The sequence below is a fragment of the Linderina pennispora genome, assembly GCF_002104995.1.
Source record: "Linderina pennispora strain ATCC 12442 chromosome Unknown DL89scaffold_7, whole genome shotgun sequence".
In the NCBI taxonomy this organism is placed as follows: domain Eukaryota; kingdom Fungi; phylum Kickxellomycota; class Kickxellomycetes; order Kickxellales; family Kickxellaceae; genus Linderina; species Linderina pennispora.
This window is the reverse complement of record NW_024468255.1, coordinates 557421-577616: the sequence shown is the minus strand read 5'-3', so window position 1 is coordinate 577616 and position 20196 is coordinate 557421. Positions and strand designations below refer to the sequence as shown.

At 55.3% G+C, this 20196-nt stretch overlaps 6 protein-coding genes across 6 annotated transcripts; 2 read left to right on the top strand and 4 right to left on the bottom strand.

Moving 5' to 3' along the window:
• Nucleotides 1-170: 170 nt before the first annotated feature.
• On the top strand, nucleotides 171-4662 carry DL89DRAFT_284127 (uncharacterized protein; the record flags this gene model as incomplete). Its single annotated transcript, XM_040889764.1, has 1 exon — nucleotides 171-4662. Exon 1 carries the CDS (start codon nucleotides 202-204, stop codon nucleotides 4660-4662), a length of 4461 nt encoding a protein of 1486 aa, XP_040743298.1. The 5' UTR covers nucleotides 171-201.
• Nucleotides 4663-4785: 123 nt separating this feature from the next.
• On the top strand, nucleotides 4786-6211 carry DL89DRAFT_163656 (sure-like protein). Its single transcript, XM_040883698.1, has one exon. The coding sequence runs from the start codon at nucleotides 4909-4911 to the stop codon at nucleotides 5797-5799; it is 891 nt and encodes a 296-aa protein (XP_040743297.1). The 5' UTR covers nucleotides 4786-4908; the 3' UTR covers nucleotides 5800-6211.
• Nucleotides 5716-9979, bottom strand: DL89DRAFT_163671 (uncharacterized protein). The gene has a single exon (XM_040883699.1). It carries the CDS (start codon nucleotides 9863-9865, stop codon nucleotides 5822-5824), a length of 4044 nt encoding a protein of 1347 aa, XP_040743296.1. The 5' UTR covers nucleotides 9866-9979; the 3' UTR covers nucleotides 5716-5821.
• Nucleotides 9980-9999: 20 nt separating this feature from the next.
• DL89DRAFT_246775 (uncharacterized protein) lies at nucleotides 10000-10883 on the bottom strand. Its single transcript, XM_040885111.1, has 2 exons — nucleotides 10844-10883; nucleotides 10000-10769 (listed from the first exon to the last, which is right to left on the bottom strand). The coding sequence occupies exons 1-2, from the start codon at nucleotides 10844-10846 to the stop codon at nucleotides 10035-10037; spliced, it is 738 nt and encodes a 245-aa protein (XP_040743295.1). The 5' UTR covers nucleotides 10847-10883; the 3' UTR covers nucleotides 10000-10034.
• A 386-nt stretch (nucleotides 10884-11269) lies between these two features.
• DL89DRAFT_257840 (uncharacterized protein) lies at nucleotides 11270-12382 on the bottom strand (the record flags this gene model as incomplete). Its single annotated transcript, XM_040885557.1, has 5 exons — nucleotides 11270-11456; nucleotides 11579-11801; nucleotides 11871-12014; nucleotides 12047-12251; nucleotides 12296-12382. The coding sequence occupies 5 exons, from the start codon at nucleotides 12380-12382 to the stop codon at nucleotides 11270-11272; spliced, it is 846 nt and encodes a 281-aa protein (XP_040743294.1).
• Nucleotides 12383-13253: 871 nt separating this feature from the next.
• DL89DRAFT_267787 (uncharacterized protein) lies at nucleotides 13254-15328 on the bottom strand. The gene has a single exon (XM_040887666.1). It carries the CDS (start codon nucleotides 15014-15016, stop codon nucleotides 13349-13351), a length of 1668 nt encoding a protein of 555 aa, XP_040743293.1. The 5' UTR covers nucleotides 15017-15328; the 3' UTR covers nucleotides 13254-13348.
• Between the last annotated feature and the right edge of the window lie 4868 nt (nucleotides 15329-20196).

Below are 20196 nucleotides of genomic sequence, written 5' to 3'. Positions count from 1 at the left end.
GCGACGGTGTTGTTCTCCATCAAAAAATATTTACTTTTTTCTTCTCTGACTTTTCTACTATTTTGTTTATTCAAATCCCACAGCTGAAACAGAATCATGAGTAGACGAGGCGAACCGACAACACCGGTCGGCAGCCAAGGCCTCCAGCCGGTCGGCTCGCCCAGCCGCATCCGGCGCCGTGCCGGGCAGGCAGCCCCAGGCATGTCGTCACTACACCCGTTGTCAACCCCGCAGAATTTGTCTTCGCGTACACACCTAACCTCGCCTCATTCGGCGGCCAGCCCAGAGTCCACGTTCTCTGAGCGCGTGTACCGGAGCACGGACCGCAGAAAGGCGACCCACTGGAGCCCCGAGGAGCCGCCGCTCTACAGCGGCTCGCCGACACCGCGACCGCAGCAGGGTGCTACGTCGCTGCTGAATACACCCACGCATACACGCACTCCGGGGAGCGGGAGCCGGTACGATACGACGCCAATTTACGGAGAGTACGAGGACTACGAGGATGACCCGAACGACGACGCAAAGACAGTGTATTACACACCAACCTCGGCGATGCCACGTGGTATGGCGGGTGGGCTGTGGAAGCAAGCGCCGCCACCGCAACCCAGATTTGTCGCGCCCAAGAAACCGGCGCCCACTTCGGCGATTCCGACGTCGGTTCTGGATCTGCCCAGCCAGCGCACATACGCGCTGGCGATAGGCGTTGCGCTGATGGCGTGGAAGGCGTACGATGCAATCTGCCTGTCGGTTAATGAGGGTGTTAGCACGGGCCTGTTCATCCAGTGGTGTGCACTCGATGTCCTGCTATGGTACTTTGGCTGGCGCCTGCATATCCCGCAGTTTTCGATCTCAGCGCGGACGATGGGAGTCCTGATTGGACTGTCGGTGTTTCTGAACGCCAACCTGTTCTGGCTGCGCACCAGTCTGTTTGTACTGGCAGCAAAGCCCATGGCTCTGGGATTCGCTGGCAACTGTATTAGGTTCGTCCAGCGCATTCCGTTTATTGGCCCGCAGATTGTCGGCGACAGCGAGCTTCTGATCGATACATTCGAGCTTGATCGCGAGCACATTCTGGGCCGGCATACAATCCACATTCTGCCGCACAGCCTGGCACAGATGAACCAAAACGGGCGGGGGTTCTGCATCGACGAGCAGGCGCGGCGCAGCGAGCCATGGTACTGGAAGTACACATCCAGCGTGTTCCCGCACCACAGCAGCCAGAACACGCGCATTCCGCTGCTGATCAACGGCACCCAGCCTGCATCGATTGTCTATGCGCACACATCGTTTGAGACTGGCCAACGCCAGCTGCACTCGGTAAAGAACGTTGGCGCTCTGCATCGTGAGGTGAGCACAGCGTACCCAGCGCTGGGCAGCTGGGTTCAGGCCACGTACTATCTGCCTGTCAGCGACGTGGGCGCTTACGAGCTGGTGTCAGTCAAGGATGACAAGGGTCTCGAGTTCAGGACTGCTCTGCAAGCACCACCAACCATCGTTGTGAGCTGCCCCACTGCCCGCCTTCAATGGCGCACGGATGTTCCGCGCGGCGCTGACAACTTTATTGTTCACAACCGCGGCGAAGCCACGATCTGCCAACGCGTCAGCTCAGACGACCAGGACAGCGACCCAGCGTATGACGACGGGCTGATGGAAGCCATTGCCATGGGATACGAGCCGCTGGAGATGACCATCGTTCGCTTGGTCAACGGCCGTCGGGAGGTCATTGGCTTGGACGACATCCAGCCCCGCGTATCTGGCGATTTTGTGGATAAAATTGATGGCAAAGATCTCAGCGAGACCCAGCGCGCGGCAATCAACAAGTGGTCCAAGTACAGGGCCCGCCGTCTCACATACACGCTTACCGACGCGTTCCTGAACCCCGGCGAATACGTGTACAAGCTCGAGAATGTGCGTGACGCAGCTAACCATACTGTCAGACTGTCTGAATCGGTTGGCACCCACGGGATGTTCAACGGCGAGGTCACTGCTGTTGACAAAGCGCAGTACCTGTCCAAGATCCAAGTCTATGGCCGGCCGGCTGTTACGTGGGCCAGCTCGTCAGATACATCTGGTACTGAGCAGCTGCGGCTGTCAAGCGACAGGCTGCGCAAGTCACGCTATGATCTTCCACTCAAGCTCTCGGGCCAGGCACCATGGACCGTTGACTACGAGATAATCGATGGTGACGCGATCGAGAAGCAGACTATGACGTTCGCCAAATCCAAGAACGCAGTGATTGCTGCTTCGGCACCCGGCATCTACCGTATATTGGGTGTCAGCGATAAGAACTGTGTGGGCAATGCTATGGCCTCCAACATCACGCTGGTCCGCACTGTGAGGCCCACGGTCTCGATCACGGCCAGCCCGATCACGGCCAAGGAGTGCGGCGGCGAGATTGGCTCGCAGATTGAGCTCGAGCTTACCGGCCGCCCGCCATTTGTGGTGCACTACAAGGAGCGCAATCTGCGGTTCCCGAACACGCGGGCAGTGACGCGGGTGGTGCGTACTACGCAGCGCCGCCACAGCTTGCGCATCACGCCGGATCTTGCAGGCACCTACGAGTTTGAGTTCTTCCAGGTCGATGACGACAACTACCCGAGCGGCCAGCCGATCAAGACCATTGTCAAGCAGGTCGTCCACGCCCAGCCCTCGGCCAAGCTGGACACTTCCGGTGGCAGCATCCCGAGCCGCGCGTGTATGGGCCAGTCAGTCAAGATCCCGGTCAGGTTTGCAGGCCAGGGGCCCTGGGGACTCACATACAGCATCATCCACGATGACCGCCGAGTCACCGAGGTCATGGAGGACATTACCGACGAGCACATCACAATTCCTGTCGGGCCGTTTGAGAACGCCGGAGCCTATGCAATTGAGCTGCTGCAAGTGCGCGATGGCAACAAGTGCCCGCGCGACCTGCGGGACGTCAGCGCCAGCATCCGTGTGCGCGAGGGCGGACCACAGGCAGGGTTCAAGTGTATGGACCACGGAAGCATCCGCGCCCTGGCCGGCAAGCCCATCCGTCTGCCGATCCACGTCACGGGCGAGGCACCGATTACTGTCAAGTACCGCCGCGTTGACGACCCCGACGAACGTGTGTTTGAGGCAACGGTCCCGCAAAAATCAATGGATATGGGCCAGGATAGCTACATTCCGGCATACGAGCCTGGCGAGTATGAGCTGGTATCGGTCGATGATGTGTGTCCTGGAACTGTCGATCAGGACAACTCTCGGTGCACGGTGCGTGTTGAGCCCAAGCCGTATGCGTGGTTCGAGACCAAGGACCTGGTCCTGGACGACACTTCTTCGTCTCGCAAGGAGGGCGTATGGCGGTTTGCTGACGCATGCCAGGGCGCAGCGGACCCGGGCATTCTCCAGCTCGGATTCAGCGGCTCAGGGCCGTGGGAGATCGAGTACCTGGTTGAGCACTGGACGTCGCTGAATCCGCACTCGGGCATCAGCAAGTACGCCGACCAATCGACCAAGCGCACGGCCGTGGCACTCCGACCCAGCACGCTCAAGGCCGAGGCCAGCGAGCCCGGGCTGTACCGCTACACCATCATGTCGGTGCGCGACCAACGGTACCAGGAGTTCCAGCGGCAGCCGCCGGTGTTTGTCAAGAACTCGGTCAGCAACGTCACGGCGGTCGAGCACCGCGTCACACTGAGCCCTGAGGCTGAGCTGCGCGCATACCTGCCAGACGGCACGCCCATCGACACATCGAGCTCGTCGGCGTTCCGGCGCAAGCCCAAGGTGATCAAGCACTGCCTGGCGACCGGCCAGTCTCGTAGCGAAGGCGACGCGCAGTCCTGGGCCAAGGTGCGTGAACACCTGCCGGTGTTCCGGATCGAGTTCGATCGCCGCGGATTGCCGCCATTCCAGGCCTGGATCGAAGTGTTCCCGACCACCGGGCCCAGCGAAGTCGTGCAGATCGACAACATCGACTCGTACATGCAGGTCGTCGCGCTGCCCGAGCACATCGCTGCCAAGACCGGCCGCTATCACATGCGTCTGATCAAGACCCGCGATGCGCGGGGCTGCGAGAAGGAGTTTGTCGACATGGCCACCGTCGGGCTGGCACGCAAGGACGCCGGTGCCATCGAGGGCGGCATCGAAATCGAATATGTCGAGGCTCCCAGCGCACGCCCGGCGTCATCCAGCCCGGCGGCAAACCCGGCGCGTGACGTGTGCGTCGGCGACATTCTGGCATTCGACCTCCGCGGGCTGTCCTCGTGGACTGTCGACTACACATACAACCATGTGCGCCGGAGCGCCCCCGCCAACAAGCACCTGTTCCGGCGCCTGGCCGACGTGCCCGGCAACTTCTCGGTGAACCGCGTGTGCCACCGGTCGACCAACGACTGCTGCAGCGAATTCGACGATCTGTCATATACGGTGCACGAGATTCCGCGCGTGCGCGTCAGCGGCGGCAAGGACGTCTATCAGGACATTTTGGAGGGCGATCAGGTCGAGATCCGTATGGACCTGGCCGGCACCCCGCCCTTCACCTTCACGTGGCAGCGCCGCGCGCTTGGCTCGACCAAGGTCCTCGAGTCGCATACCGTCAAGGACCTGGAGACCAGCGAGTACAAGATCGTTACGTCGAATGAGGGTACGTTCGAGGTCACGTTCGTGCGCGACCGCTATTGCCAATACCCAAAGGCATGAGAAAAAATTAGCGACCAATGTGACAGACACGCTGCCGCTCACTTGTTTTTCTAGGCTCTCACAAAAGATAACGTGCCTCCCGGAGAGAAGCAGGGAGGGAGTCGCTTAAAAGGTGAACGAGCGTGTTTGTGCGCTTCTCGTCCCCGCTGTTCACCAATTTCTCCATCAATTTTCTTTTTTTTTTCTTTCGCCAACAATTTGCTCAATATACTCCATATACTCCATATACCCGAAAACCCCGATATAATGATGTCAGCTCTGCCCAACATCCCCACAGTCCTAATAACCAACGACGACGGGCCACCCGGCGAAGAAAGTCCCTTCATCGAAACCTTCGCTGCCCACCTAACAGCCAAACTTGGGTGGCGGGTAAGAGTGTGCATTCCCGCGCACCAACGCTCATGGATAAGCAAGGCCATCCTGGTCAACGAGCCCGTACACGTAACCAGCCACAAAAAGGACTGGTACCTGGCGACGGGCACGCCTGCGAGCTGCGTCAACATCGCCCTACACCATTTATTCTCGGACATCGATCTGGTGATCTCAGGGCCGAACCTTGGCAGCAACATCGGCAACACATGCGCCTTATCGTCAGGCACATTAGGCGCAGCCATGGAGGCGGCATTATGCGGCACCAAGGCACTGGCCTTGTCGTTCGCCTTTTATAATGGTGATATTGCGGAGCCGAAGCTGGGGAATGCATGTAGGATGGCAGTGGATGTTATTGAGAAGCTGTGGAGGAAGGATGCGTGGGAGAAGGCTGGCGCCAGCGTATTCAATGTCAATGTGCCGCTGGTCGAACACACTGCGTGCCCGGTCTTTGTGACTAGGATGGCGAATGGGCCCGGTTTCGGCTCGCTGTACAAGCCTGTGGCAGATGTGGACAATCTGGATGGCGTGAATCGCATCACTGGGCTCCCCACAAAGAACGTCGCGGTGCTGGATGACGCTCAGGCACATGCGGCTGAGAAAGACAGGGTGTTTGTGTTCTCGGCGCCCTATGTCTGCGACCCGCAGCCCGAGGTCGGCACGGACACGTGGGCGATCCGCCTCTGCGCCATCAGCGTCACACCGCTGCGCCCTGAGCTTCGAGGCATCCGGTCTATTGGCTGGACAGGAGATCTTGAATTCCAATAATAAAATCTGTATTGTGCTGCTTCTAAACAAGGACAAAAAACGGCTGCGTCGGCTGCACCACGCACCGAGTGTCCTGCGACGCGAACTGAGTGTCCGCAGCCGCATCCACCGCCTCCGCCTCCAGCTGCCAGATGGCAATGTCAATTGCCCCTGGCATGCTGCACGCAAACTCGGCATCAATCTGGATCTCGCCGTGCTTGTCGATGGTTCGGTCAAACTGTGTCGTGCCTACCCACGCCCACGCCGAGCGCGAGCCAGTGTAGTCAAGCCGGACGTCTGCCGACACATACTCGTCCAGGTCGATTGGCGAGATCAGCTCCAGCGAGAGCCGGTACTGGAACCGCCACGAGTGGTTGCGGATGCGGATCTGCACCTTGGCCGTGCGCAGGTCGCCGGTCTGCTGAATCTCGCCGACAGTGAACCCTACGTCCAGCGGCCTCTCGCTCCGGCGCATCGGACGCGCTGCAATACTCTGCACCAGCGCGCTGCGCTCCTGCATCGACTCAGCCAGCAGCGTCCTCGCTATGCCCTGCGCTGGCGGCACCAGGGCCTCCTTGAGGTAGTCCTGCGGCATACCCAGATCAATGCCCGTCACTGAATGGTGCCCGCGGTGCGACTTGTCCGGAGTGTGCCAGAACAATGCAAAGTCGATCGAGAAGGACCCGTAGAGCGGGAAGATCGCTGGTAGGTACCGGGCGCCAATCAGCGGGAACTCTGATCTGAGCATGGTGCGGCGCCAGTGTGCGCGTGTGCGCTGCATATAGCTATGTAGCGGCGACTCTGTGCAGTCGATTTGCGTGTCGCCCATCTTGTCTGTGCTGTACGTCAGCGCGATCGGCACGGGTTCCTTTTCTGGCTTTTCTGCCGAGTAGATGAACTGTTGCAATGCGCCAAGGGCGAAACTCTCGGGCCTGTGCTCTGACACATCCCTTACTGGCCTGGCCCTGTACATTAGACTCAGAGTCTGCTGCGGCCCGATCGCAGTCTCGGTGCTCTTGGCTAGCGGCTCAAGCTGGTAGTGCCCGCTGACACAGGTTGTCTGCGAGATGTGCATTGCCACGTCACTCTGCAGATTCTCGATCTCGACGCCCAGCAGCCGCTCGCTGGGTGCACGTGCGCTGGCGCGGACGAACGCGTTGATGCGCAGCGAGGGTGTCACTACCAGATCCAGGTCGTAGCGACGCGACCGCAATGTGTGCGAGGCATTGGTGCGGTTGCAGACCAACGTTACCGGCGGTTCGGGAATTAGGTCGTTGCTGGCACCAATAAACAGCGTTAGTGTATGGGCACCGACGCGATCCCCGCGCACCCAGATCGGCACTGTGAAGCTGTGGCCAGGGTCGAGCGAAGTTGGCGGCAAAAAGTACCCGTCTGAGCCACTGTTGGCTCCGACTAGCGCCAGTGTTGAGCTGTCGCGGAGAGTGTTACTCACTGTCTTATGTTCCACGGGTTCGCTCGTTTCTTTAGTCGGGTACATGTCGGGCACTGAAGCACCGTCAGAGTCCAGCATTGGCGACCGGATATCAAAGAACGATGGGTGCGATTGCCACAGCAAGATCCCTTGGCACGCCTGGTCGCCAGTGTTCTCGATGCGCACCTTTGAGAGGTGCATCGATCCGCTCATCAGCGTGTCAGGCAGATCCTCCAGCGAAATGCTGAGGCACGGCAGATGCGGGTCAATAGTGAACTCAAGCGCAGTGTCAGGCGCGTAAGCAATACTAGACCGCTGCTCTTTGGTATCGTTGAGGCGGCGGCCAGGCAGCTTCAGCGACTTGAACGACGGCAGGATATCGCATAGTAGGTACTTGGCACCCTCAATCGTTAGCTTACCAGGCCGGTGCACGACGATGTTGACTGTGACCATAGCCATCTGGCCGCCTTCCAGTGCAACCGATCCGACAGTCGATACGTCAAATGCTGCCGTGCTGCCGTCGCCACTGTCGTCTCCAGAGAATCGGCAGTCCAACGTAAAGTTGTTCAGCGTCACGCCAATCGTCAGCGGATTCGACACCATCAGCAGCACTGCCACCGATTCGCCCACCGAACAGCACCGCTTGCCACCATCGACTATCTGTGGCATTGTCCCGTCAAACCGCCACTCCCACACGCCGTCCTCGCCCTCGAGCTCGGGCGACATGATTATGCGAGCCATCCGCGGGTCAATCACTGGCAGCGGCAGCTCAATGTTATCGTGAGCCGTCGACTGGTCACCGCTCTCCAGAAACAGCTGCAGCAGCTCTTGCAGGTACTTTGACTGTAGCGGCGGCGGCACACGATCATTGCCCATGAGCGCCAAAAAGTACTGGAATGCTTCGTCGTAGCTCTGTGCCGCCACGCTCTGCCGCCCCAGCTCGTGGTTAACGAACGCATCAATCGCCGCCCAGTTGGATCGGGCCAGCGAGCTGGATTTTGCAGGCTGCTCAGAAGGCTCCTCCTCGTCATCGTCGTCATGGCGCGGTAGAGGTCGTCTGGCACTCAGTGTCAAGCGCACCATGCGGAAGCACCGGTGGGCGAGCTCGCCCATCCCTGCTTTTTGGTATGCCTGACCAGCAATCATTGCGTAGAACGAGAACTTGCGCATCTCGGGCTGAGGCGCCATCTTCATGAACGCGTATGCCGCCTGCTCATTCATCACCGCGTACAGCGATGGCAGCGACGCTGGCGCCCTGGCCAGTGCTTGCGGGGCATATGCATACATCTTGTGATGCTTCAGCATCTCATAGTACATGATCACACATCGCATGGCCAGATACACCTGCGGCTGGTGAGTCTTGTGCATGTACATCGATATAGCATCGTCAAAGTTTGTATCAAACTCGGACCGTGCCGCCTGCACTTCCCACATCAGCTTGCATAGCCCGACCATTTCCTGCGCGCCAGCATAGCACTTCCACGCCTTTTCAGACTGGAAATCGCGCCTAGCTACCTGATAAACCGACTGCGCGAACCGGAAGTCCTTGAGCATGAACGAGTAGTCTGCTAGTTTGCGCATCATGGCTTCTGGAGAGTCGTACTTGAAGCACACATCGCCGTCCACGCCCACAAACGTGTTGATGTTGCGTGTGGTCGTGCCAAAGTACCGACGGCCCGCCGAGAACAGCCGTCCAGTTATGCCACGCCGCTGGTTGGCAGTCTGGTCGCTGAGCAGCCGAATCATGTACTGCATGTGTGGCACCACGCTGCGCACCATGACCTGCTTGACGCAGTCCTTGAGCGCTGCCACGTCCCGCATCGTCATCATCTGCCCGTACTGTTTGTCAGGCAGCGGTGACGTCGGATACGTAGCCGCCAGATTGCCTCTCCACACATTCGAGACCTTGCTCTGCTCTGAATCATCGCCGATCAAGTTAGTATTCGAGTTAAGTCGCAGCAATGCACAGTTTTGGCCGAGTGCCTTGCGCAGCAGATCGAATTTGTAGTCGACCGTGGCCATTGCGCCTGTGTCGCGCTCATCATGCACCAGCATGTAGTAGAACATGACGGAATTTCCGCTGAAGCTGTTCTCACGCACCCGCATAACCTCGGCGCTATTCTGCAACTCCTTCAGCGTCCACACAGGGTCGGTGTCCGTCGAGGACGCAACCAAGAGGCATGCCACCGGGTGCATGAACGACTCGTGCTCCGACGCCTGCATGTCATTGACCCATTGCTGCCGAAACAGCGTGTACCAGGGTGCCCATCCTATCGGCTCCTCGCTCTTCACCGCCTCCATGTCAATCCCTGTTTCTGTCAGAAACTCAGGCATTTGCTTGTCGATGTTGTCCAGCACGCTGCTGATAACCATCTCGTCCACCTCGGGCCCACCCACTGCATGTGGCTTCTGGATGCTAAAGTCTGTGATAAACTTTACGTTTATCTTGTCGAGAAAGTACGGTGCACCCTGCCCGTCCTGCACCGTTATTTGCGCAGACACGTCCTGTCCGAACGGCGCTAGGAGCTCCGCAAACGTGTCGAAATTGTTTACATGCAGCAAATTGTCCAGAGCGGATGACGAGCAGACAAGCAGCCGCGGACAGAGCGCCTTGGCGACAAAGTCTTTCTTCTGGGCCAACGACGCCTTTGGCATTACTCTTCGTGTCGACGCCAGCTTTGCAAATTAGAAATGTGTAAGATAGCAACAAAAAGCTCGGGAAAAAGCGCTCGAAATTGAGACCCAGAGAAGCGAAGAGAGAAAAGCCAAGTGTTCGGCTGGATGGACTGATGGCACCTTTATTAGGCAGCGAACAGGGAAAACTCTAGTGGCCCAGCTTCTCGCTCAGATCGGTGGCCGCCGCCATCACCGCCTGGTCAAGCTTCTTGTGGATGCTCTTGCACCCGCTGACTGCCAAGTCCATGACATCCTCAAGCTTATCCGACCGCAGCCGCGACTCCATCTGCAGCAGCGCGACCTTGCCTGTGCGCGGCAGAATCGCCACTGTCAGGTCCGGCGTCTCAATCGACGACTCCTCGACAAAGTTCAAATCCAGCACCGGTGTTTCGTCAATAAACCCACCCGTGCACGCGCACACATAGTCTGTCATCGAAATCCCAGCATCCACCAGCGCCAGCGTCGCCGCATTGATGCACGCCTCCAGCGTCCCGCCGTCGTGCTGCAGAAGCTGGATATAGATGTTGATCTGCGACCGCGGGTACACATGCGTCTGGATCACGCTCTCAAACGTCTGCTTCACGAATGCAGACACCTCCAGTAGACGCTTGTCGCTCTTGGACCGTTTCCGCCGCTCGCTGGTGCTGAACGGCGCCACATTGAATTCCACATTCACTAGCGCCTTGTCGTGCGGCACTAGGCCCTTTTGGCGCGCCTCGCGGGGCCCATATACCGCAACAAGGACTTTGGTGTTGCCTTGCTCAAAGTACGCTGATCCGTCAGCTGTATCGAGCACTGATGCACGGCAGCTGATCTTGCGCAGCTCGTTGGCGCGCCGTCCGTCCACGCGCAGTCCTTCCGGTGAGAGCAGCTCTTGGCGAGACTACAGATGGGATTTGCTGTTAGGCTGTGTGCTCTGTGGTCTACAAATACAGTGGTCTCTGCTAAGGTTCTTACCATTGTTGATGACGAAAAAAAATGTTGTATAGAGATCGAGATTCAATAGCAGCGAATACTGTATCGATTTTTTTTTTCGTTGAGCCCCCTCATTTATGCAATCTGATCACTTACGGTTCCCAACACCTGTGCCACTCTGGTTCTACTCCTCGCGCCTCAAGTTTGACATGTGTACTATTCTCTCATTAGAGCGTAAAGGTCTGTACGTGTCCTCACATGCTTGACAACGTCAGCAAGCATGCATGCAATTGCTACGGCGATATGCAGAGGTTTGGTATGCAGATAGAAGCAAGGCGATATTTCGATGCTCTCTGGGTTGAACACCTTGGTAGATATATCTCTTAGCTCCTTTCCCAGCTCCACCATCTCCTTGCGCAACCGCTTTTTCAGGCACTCGAGCTTCTCTTCCTTTCTGGCTTTCGTTGCTCAGGTGCTATATCCATCTTCTACTGCTTCCATGGCCTCTAAAATCTTCATGTCGTTCTCCATCCACACCCTGTCATAATTATCTTTCGCCTTCATGACATCGCTATACGTTTTCTCTGCGTACAGCTTCCTATCGATGACATTGGCAAGCCAGAGCTTGTTGAAGGTGGTGCATATCTTAAAGTGCCTATTGATGGGGTAGATATACACGGCTTGTGGAGAAACTTTGCAGCCTCAAAGACCACCTTGGCTCGGGAAAATAACTTAGCCTGAAGAAACTTCCTCAAGATAAAGGACGCACAAACAAACCTCTCTGAGAGATCTGAATAGTGATCATAATCCAGCGGAATCCTAGCGCTGGGCAAGTTTTCATTTGTAGAAAGCAACATTTCCTGCTGCCCCGAATATTGCCCATCCATAGCCTTGTCGATAGTAATCAGTGGCATAGGCCAGTCTGAGCCAGCATAATTGAATCCACCATATGTGTTTGCTCTGGCTTCGAGTCTTTCGACAAGATCAAATGGCATTGGCCCTATACTTGCATACAACCCAAACTAGCCATGTGCTGTCAAACATGCAATATATGAGTGAAGGCACGTACCGTAGTAGCTTTCAGGATCCACCAATTTGTCGACGCTCTCGAGAGCATTAAGACTGGCTGAGATGAGGTGCTTCAGTGTATTAGTCTTGTTCACAGGTAACTGGCGCTGGTTGTCAGCTTCCTCGACCTGCTTGAGGTAGCCATCTGAATCCTGGTTTTTTTTGGTTGCTTTTCACGATCCTGTTCAGCAGTTTTACGCTTCTTCTCGTCCAGCTTATCATCTTCTGTACGCGTGTTGACCTCTTCAACAAGAGCAGCGATGGCAAGCCGAGCATTTGCAATAGCACAAATAATCTCGCCGCTGACAGGGCTATCACTGTTGTACTCTCGCCATTTGTCCAGCCATTCCCGGAATATGTTGTCATATCCGTTAGGCGGAGGCTGATCCACGAAGCAATTGCCACTGTTTCTTCGGGTCTGCCAACCTCGAGCAATATCTCAACTTGCCTCCACTTTGCAAGTGGCTTTGGATCACTACTGATATCGGAGTTATATGAACGCTTTCTACCCATGAGTGGTAGAAGTGAAGCTGCACTTTTGTAATAGGTAGTAAAGATTTTGATGAGCTGCAAGGACATGCGTTTCACCTTTTCCTTTTTATATTGCGCTTGAACTCAAGTCTAATCTTTCAACAACAGCACATTCATCCTTGCTCTTTCAGCAGTGTCATTGACACAGACACAGGGATATGTGGAATGGTCCCACCTTCGTTTTTACACACATTATGTATGGTTGGATACAAATATAACTGATATTGGATATGGTTTATGAGTTGGTTATCAAGTGCCTTACTATATTTAGGAAACAAAATGTGTCCTTGCAACTGTGACGTGAGGACATGTGTCTTGCTTCAAGAGCCAGAAGTCTCGATAGTCCACAATGCACACCACATCGCGCTTATCGTTACCATCAGGTGTACGCACGGCACTCGGTTTCCATCTGCAGTTCTACACTTGGCTCTAAGAATGCACGTCTACATTTGTGAGCAAATCTCCAGGCCGCCAATGGTCTATCTCTCGAGCAACTTTTTTTTAGATATCTAGTAGAACGAACAAAAGTAATTAGAAAGGGGAAGCAACCTCTACGTGTGTTCCGGGCAGTAGTTAATATATCTTTCACCTGGCACACAACGATAAAACTCTGAAAGCCTGTGGCCTTTGAAGCCAAATGTGGTTCCCTGCTCGCCTGAGATCAACAGTGGTTATACAGACAAGCATTAAATGTGGATAATAAAGCTACCGACGCCCGGTAATAGTCCCTGCGGCGCTTCCAGGCTTTGCTGTAGCCGCTTAAAATAGGCAAAGTGGATATCCATAGGCCTCTTGTCAACGTTTCATTACATAAATGGTGATACCAACCGGTAAAACAAAGCAGGTAGCCAATACCTCATATCCGCATAATAAATGCTTGGCTGTCGATATATTGTGGAGGGCATCAGAAATAAACTGAGAATGAAATGAAAAAGCGGCTCCAAAAGCCTAGGTGCGGTCACGGCTCAAGTAGTCCGCAAGCTGAACGAAGGGACCCATTTCCACAAGATGGGAGCGGAACAAGGTCACACCATTGGCAAAAAACTTGGGGAAAGAGAGGATGCTCGGGCACCGCAACGCCAGAATGACCGCCAGCCTTACAGCCTGAAGCCAGCCTGCACCCCGGTCTACGCGTAGGTGAAATTCCTTCAGAGTCAGAGATAGAGGGGGACCCGAGGCACCGGCAATGGGACGAGTGTTCATATCCAGGTAAACACAGCCAAAGTGGGATTTGGCATCCCATGACACCAGGCGCTCCTTATCGGCGAGCTCCATCAGTTCTGTATCATAATTGGCATCTCCCAGGTCGACGCTTTTGGCACAAGTCACATCAAGCTTGTGAATGAGTGGCAGAGATCCGATCAGTTCAAGGATCTGCTCATACGTGCACCTCACCCCAGGAATGTCCAGGACGCGGAGAGTTGGCGCAAAACTGTCAACACGCGACTGAAGAACAGAATAGTTGAAATTGAACCCATCGCTAAGGTCAATCACTGGCGTCCTGTGGAATGCCCCGAGTATACGCGAAACACGATTGCCATATACCTGGCTGGGCCATTCAAACAACTCCCCGAGTCTCGCGCACTGCAGCGCCTTGAACCGACCCTCGTCCAGAATGCCGGCTTCGATAAACATGTCGATGTCACTCTCCGACATACACATGTCCAGGAATTCCATTGAATCTCCGGATCCGCGTAGCAAAGTGTCGTCGGAAAACGGATAGATGCCGTGGACAACCAAGGATTTCAGTGCAGGAAATGGCATCCCATCGAATGACGGACGCGATGCAGTGGTAGCGTCTTGTTCACAAGTCTTTAGGCGAAGCTTATGAAGTTCAGGATACGTGACAGTTGTGCCATCGCTGTTGGATACGATGTGCTCAACGAGGTTAGGCGCACTGAGGTCAAGATCCAGCCATTGTAGCGACTGCCAATTTCTGCGGATAAAGGTGAACACTTGCTTTGTTTTAATGCTCCCACTAGTGACCAAACTTTGTAGCGGGGTCGAGCTTTGAGAGAATGGTAAGACTGCATTCAAAATATATCCGGTGCAGTCAATGGCAGATCTTCCGGTTAGTAGGCGCTCCAATAGTTTGTGTGAATGAAAAGGAGACCAATACTGCGAAGCTTCCCCGTCGCGTGTCACCTTAACGGAAGAAATATCAGGGAATATGTGCATGAGCTCATCAGTGAATATGTGGATTGGCTGTAGCTTATCATCCTGCTTCAGTTTACCAAGCTTTCCAGTAAAGGTAAAGGAGAGGACTTCAATATGTGGAAATAAAGTTTCAGCCGGCGTGCATTGCCTAAGCTGGATTAAAGCCGAGCCATTAAATATAGTCGCAGTTTTGAACATTACTATGACCTCCTTTGTTAGGTCACAGGTGCCAAGCGCATAAGCTAACTTGAGGGACGGTTTGAATTGAGTGCCCACATGTACGTAACGGAATGCATAACTAAGGAAAAACTGGCGCCATGAACGGCAAACGCGTGTTAGGGGTTTGCTGACATCATATATGGCTTCCTTATCATATGAGTCATTGAGAAACTCAGGCAAAAGATAATGGATGATATGCTCGAAGATGAGCAAAGGAGGATGCTGGGCAATAGCCTCCATGGTACGAGAATGATAAAATACGAGGTTAGGAATGAAAACTCAAGTAAAATGGTAAGCTTGCACTGTTATTCAATGCGGTGAAAGTAGAGTAAATAGAGTCGAAGGCAAATGCTGTTTGGAAAAGTCCAGATAGTTTGCCAGGCTCAACGGGCTTATAAACCCACCTGCTGGTGGCATTAGGAACATGTGCATTTGTTCCTGTGGCAGCCTCTTGGGCAGCAGCTTCAGCATACTGCTTTTGCCAGTTCCGGGCTGGGCTGTGTGGTTCGGGACTTGGCCACTCTTGAGAGGGTGAGAGCGAGAGCGAGAGAGCGAGAGAAAGCTGCTTGTTCCAAACCCACATGGTGAGCTGCATACCCCCTGTTGGGACACAGTCATGGCAAACAATGGCCATCATACCTTTTTATCAGAGCCAAATATATTGCTAAAACGACCTACATTCCAAATTTGTTAACATGTTGCTGCAGCGTATTTTGCTGCGCGATGTGTTGCCATTGTTCATGGCAGCTCCTAAATATATTTTTAGATTTTTCTTATCGCCTCAAGGCTTTGCCGTGAGCTGTCCACACTGAGTTCGCTGAGGGGCGGCTTGGCGACAAACTCAGTGCAACTTAGGTCCCATGAGAGCGAGGGGAAGCAGAGGAAAGAAATCCCCTTCCTGAATCATAAAAAGCAGGCCAGATTTCGCTCCCTCCAAAACCCTTCTTCTCCTCATCCCTCTAAAATCTCACTACACATAATACCCCCTCTATTCACACACTTGCGCTTCCACTCCACCTCCCGCCGCCCTGTATAATTTTCTGGACAGCTAAGTACTCGATTACATCCTGTCACATAGTGTTCCGTACTAACCATTTTTATTTCTGTTGTCTACTAGCACACCCTTGTCGAAATGAAAGCTATATTTTTGATGTACTTGTAACTCGCAACACCGCTGTACTTTTGCACAGCATGTTTTGGGCTTGCCCTTGCAGGTCTCTAGTTGCTGTTTGGTCTCTCCTCTCTCTCGCCTTTATATTCTTTCTGACTCGCATGTTTGCCACAGTTTTGTGTGGTGTTTGTACATAACCGGCTATCCATTGCCACACACTCTTGCCTAGGTGAGCTCAGAGATACGAGGGCATAGGGTAGTTTTAGGGGGCAAGCTGCTCAAGAGGCGGCTCGGCGAAGGGGTACTCGCGAGAGTTCCGCCTGACCCGATAATGGAGTTCCGGGCTGTACGCTGAGCAATACCTAGTGCAGGGGCTTGTATGGGTTTGGCAAGTCTGGCAAGTCTTTCACTTTCACTCTGCTGGACATGCAAACGGGTTGGTACTGCATTTAGATTACTGAGGGCGAACAGGAGACTGGGAGGCAGTGGTGACTAGAGATCTGCAAGCGCTGGAGCAAAATGTGCTGTACAATTGAAAGCGACTATGCTGTTGCTCTGACATGAGACAACTACACTTCAAGAGACATTAAGAGACAAATTATCGGGCGCTGCTCCCCTTCCATTTTCTACTCTGTGTTCTAATTAATATCATACGGTGCGGCAGAAGAGTCAAACATCACCATTCCCTGGAAAATAAGCGATATGTTGCCATGTCGGGGATGTGCTTCAAATGGTAGACTAAACATGTCTTTGATGCTGATAACAATATGCAGATTAGCTATCACGTAAGGATTGGGCATGTATGACATTGATATATATATATATATATATATATATATTGTTGCGCGCCCGCTGCGGCTGTCCCTGACGTCGACATGTCAACCGAATCAGGTGACAGCAATCCAAGCGCCAACGAGAGCCCCGCTACAGCCTACGATATGGAGGTAGAGTCTAGCCTCTGATAAGTTGCACAGACGGCCGTATTGAAAACTCCCCTGCGCAACTCGTCTATTCCCTTTTCTCTCTTTTCTTCAGTATTAAATATAACTTTTAAAATCCCCACATATTCAACATACACAACAATATGCATATATATGAGTAGTGCAAAAACTACTTGGCGTGTTTGTATATTGAGTAAAAGAATAAGCCTGAGGAAACAATCTGTATTTCTGTCACATACGGCCTTTTATCTGTGGGTCCTAGGGGCGAGCTTCGTCCCCTCGTGGCTAGTCTCACGTGAGCTCGTACACTACACACCTGCTGAAAAAAAATCAATACATATGTCTGTAGATAATAGTGTTGTTTCAAGTTGATCTGTAAGCTCTCTTTAAACTGCTGCAACCTGGTATAGGGCTCGGTTCCTAGACCAGGCTGGAATAGCCTGTATATAAGGACGAGAGGCCCACTCTTATCACCAGATCCACAACAACAAACAGCCCAATAGCATTCCTATCTTCAGCTTAGTGACTATGTCTGAAATCATCGCTGTCATCGGAGCCACTGGTGCTCAGGGAGCATCAGTCCTTACCTTGCTGTATAGTTTTTCTGAAGAGTATAGCCTCCACACAGTCACCTGCAACACGAGAAGTCACCCCCATGCCAATGCAATATATTCCAACATCATATTCTACCCCTTTACAGCAAGTATTTCGGTCTAAAAGTGTGTTCTTCTGCGCGGGGTCTTGAACCTGGCGCCCCCCAGACCCGGTGTAATGATATTTGAGCGTGCAGTGCGCGTTGTGTTTCTCCTGCGTTCGGCCTCCTCCCTCTGCTCGGCCTCTCTGACCTCCAGCTCCATCTTGGCCCGCTGCTCATCCGCGTGCTTCTGACGGTTGACACCAGACTCGCGTAGACTGAAAAACATGGGTCCAAGCTCAGCCAGCCAGCGGGGATCGACGGCCGTGACGCATTGCATGTACTCCTTGGACGTATACACGAGCTCATGGTAGACTATATAGTCGGGTGTGAAGCCCATGCCGTAGAGCGCACTGGTCGGATGCAGATGGCAGGGCAGGCCGGAGCGCAGGTTCAGGTACTCGCCAATGGCCTTGACGCGAGCCGCCTGGTGGAAGTATGCCGAGCACACGCACTTGCGAATGCGGTCCCAGTCGGCGCCGGCGCTGACCAGACGGATCTTCAGCGAGTTCTCGAGAATATCCACCAGCTGGTCGCGCACCTCGCGCGCCTTGCGCATGGACTTGGCGTGGATGAAGTGGCGGGCACACCAGGCGTCACGGTGGCCGTTGGCGGCCCATTGCGTGTAGACGTTCAGTAGCGTTAGGTGGTCGGACTCAGGCACAAAGAACTTTTCGCGCGCCCGATCAGACTCCTCCAGGCGCTCTTTCGGCCGGTAGAACACCGAGGGCACTGCCAGCATGGCCACGATGGTGGCAACTTCGGCAGTACACCCCAGGGCGTGAGCGCTCACCAGCATTTTGGCTGGCGCCGGGTCCAGCGGCACCTCGGACATCTGGCGGCCAAGCGCAGTGATGGCGCCAACGTTGTCCAGGGCGCCCAGGGTCCACAGTTGGTACATGGCGGTCTTGATGGTGTCGGCTGGCGGCGGGTCTAGGAAGTCGAAGCGCAGCAGATCCTGGATGCCGATGGACTTGAGCAACATGACCACGTAGGCAAGATTCGTGCGCTGGATCTCGGGGATCGGGCTCGCATACATTTCGGTACGGAAGGCCGGCTCGGTGTACAGGCGGTAGGCGACACCGGGGCCGGTTCGGCCAGCGCGGCCCGACCGCTGGTTGGCGTTGGCCTGTGAGATGGGAGTGATTTGCAGGGCGTCCATGCCAATGCGCGGATTGTAGACCTTCAGCTTATAGTAGCCCGAGTCGACCACATACTTGACGCCGTCGACAGTCAATGATGTCTCGGCGATGTTGGTAGCCACCACGACCTTGCGCGCTGGCGCCGGCTCAAAGATGCGGGCTTGCAAGTCCGCGGGCAGCTGTGAGTAGATGGGCAGCACGGTAAGCGGCTTGGCGCCGTCGACTGCAGCCAGGCGCTCACGCACGGCGTCGCAGCAGGCCTCGATATCTTCCTGGCCGGTCATGAAGACCAGGATGTCTCCATCAGGCTGCGATAGGTGGATGGTCAGGACCTGGCGCACGGCGCTATCGACGTAATCCTCACATGGCGACTTGCTGAACATGACATCGACGGGGAAGGTGCGGCCGGGGATGGTGAAGACTGGTGCGTTGCCGAAAAAGTCGGCGAAGCGCTGCGCGTCCATGGTGGCCGAAGTGACAATCAGCTTCAGGTCGCGGCGCTGGGCAGCCAGACGGCGCAGTAAGCCCAGCAGCACATCGGTGTTGAGCGTACGCTCATGGGCCTCGTCCATGATGATAGCGGAGTATTGCGAGAGGTCGGTGCGTGTCAGGGCCTCACGCAGCAGCACTCCGTCGGTCATGTACTTGAGGCGCGTGCGGCGGCTCGTGCAGTCCTCGAAGCGGATGGCGTAGCCAACTTCGTCGCCCAGCCGCACATCCATCTCCTCCGCCACACGCTTGGCCACGCTCATGGCCGCCACGCGTCGTGGTTGCGTGCATCCGATCATCCCGTGTGCGGTGTAGCCGGCCTCATGAAGGTACTGTGCCAGCTGCGTGGTCTTGCCCGATCCGGTCTCGCCGACGACAATCGTCACCTGGTTGTCGCCGATTACGCGCAGCAGCGCATCACGGCAGGCAAACGCGGGGAGAGACTGGCGCTGGTCGCGGATCGAGGGCTTGGAGGCTGCGACAGGCTCCTTCTCGCCCTTCTCCTCCTCTTCTTGCTTCTCCTCCTTCACCTCCTCCTCATCCCGCACGCCCATTACGTTGCCCAGCACAGTACCGGCCATACTGACGGCGTCGCGCGTGGCCTTCATACGCTCGCGCTTCTCGCGGCGCTCGCGCACCAGCGCACTGCCCTTGCGTGCAAACACAGCCAGGTCGCTGGTGGGATCGACCACGGTCTTGACCATCTCCATGCGCGCCAGCACCGACCCCTGCAGGAACTTTGGCTTGAGGTCGTGAACCAGCACTTGCACACGGTCGTCGCTGTCGTCGTCGGATGCGCCTGACTGCTGCACCACACCCGACTGGGCCAGGCGAGTGGCCACCCACCGGTCGTTGTCCTGGTTGTACTGCTTCTGCCGCGCCGTCAGTGCCTGCTGTTGGCCGCGCAGCTGCGCCTCATGCTTCGTGTCGTGGTCTACGTAGTCGGCGAACGGGTTGTGGGTGTCGGCGGTGCCTGACTCATCAACTGTGTACCAGTCGCGCTCCAGCTGGCGTTGTGTGCGTTCCCATTCGGCGCGGTCCGC